The sequence below is a fragment of the Dendrobium catenatum genome, unplaced genomic scaffold (assembly GCF_001605985.2).
Source record: "Dendrobium catenatum unplaced genomic scaffold, ASM160598v2 original_scaffold_107863, whole genome shotgun sequence".
NCBI lineage: Eukaryota > Viridiplantae > Streptophyta > Magnoliopsida > Asparagales > Orchidaceae > Dendrobium > Dendrobium catenatum.
In genome coordinates, this window is record NW_021426298.1 from 1 (window position 1) to 813 (window position 813).

General features: G+C 47.7%; 1 protein-coding gene across 1 annotated transcript; it reads right to left on the bottom strand.

Annotated features, from left to right (window-relative positions):
* Positions 1 to 808, bottom strand: LOC110093718 (allene oxide cyclase, chloroplastic-like; the record flags this gene model as incomplete). The annotated part of the gene is made up of 2 exons (XM_020818695.1): positions 1 to 458; positions 521 to 808. Coding segments are annotated over 2 exons (690 nt in total), but the record flags the coding sequence as incomplete, so codon positions are not given.
* Positions 809 to 813: the final 5 nt, after the last annotated feature.

Sequence of the window (813 nt, forward strand, 5' to 3'; positions counted from 1 at the left end):
GAAATGGATCAGAATATTCAAACAAAAATTTATTTTCCTCATAGTACATAAAGTAATTAATTGGTATATTCTTTTAGGGCGGCATGGGGTTCAGCCGCCTTAGCAGCCGCGGACGGCTCTGCCGTCAAAGAAGGCTTCACAGGTGTGCCGAGTAGCTCCTCCGGTAGTTTCGGTATACCCTGAAGGTAAAAGGTGTAGAAGATTTTGAAAGGGAAAGCGATCTGGTGAAGCAAGACCTGACCATAAACTCCGGCGAAGAGGCCGGAGCCACCGGTCACCGCCAGGTAAGAGTCCTCGTAGGTAAGGTAAGATCCCTGAACAGATATATGCCCGTATTCTCCAAAATAGAAGCTATAGATCGCCTCATACCTATCCCCTTTCTTCTCCGGCACGTTTTGAATCAGAACAGTTATCCCTGCTGTTATTCCGAGCCTCTTCTCCAGATTCCCGCTGTACACCTGTTATTCCTAATTAAAACCTCAAGAAGGAAGGAAATTAAGAAAATCAAGAAGCCGATTACCTTGTTGCTGAAAGGGACGAGATCGCCGAGGGAATTGACTTCCTTCTGGCTTAGGCGGAGATAGACCGGGCTTCCGCGGTCTCGCTCGTTGATCTCGTACACGTATAGCTCCTGCACATTGCTTGGCCTTGAGGATTCGGTTGGTTTTTGTTTGGAGAAGAGGGAGGCGGATACTGGACGGGTCTTGGGGAAGGGCGACGGGGAAAATGGATTATGCAATCTTAGGGTTTTGGTTAGAGAGCTACAGAGTTGGAGATTGAGTGCTGAAGGAACTCTTGTTTCTGAGAGATTGC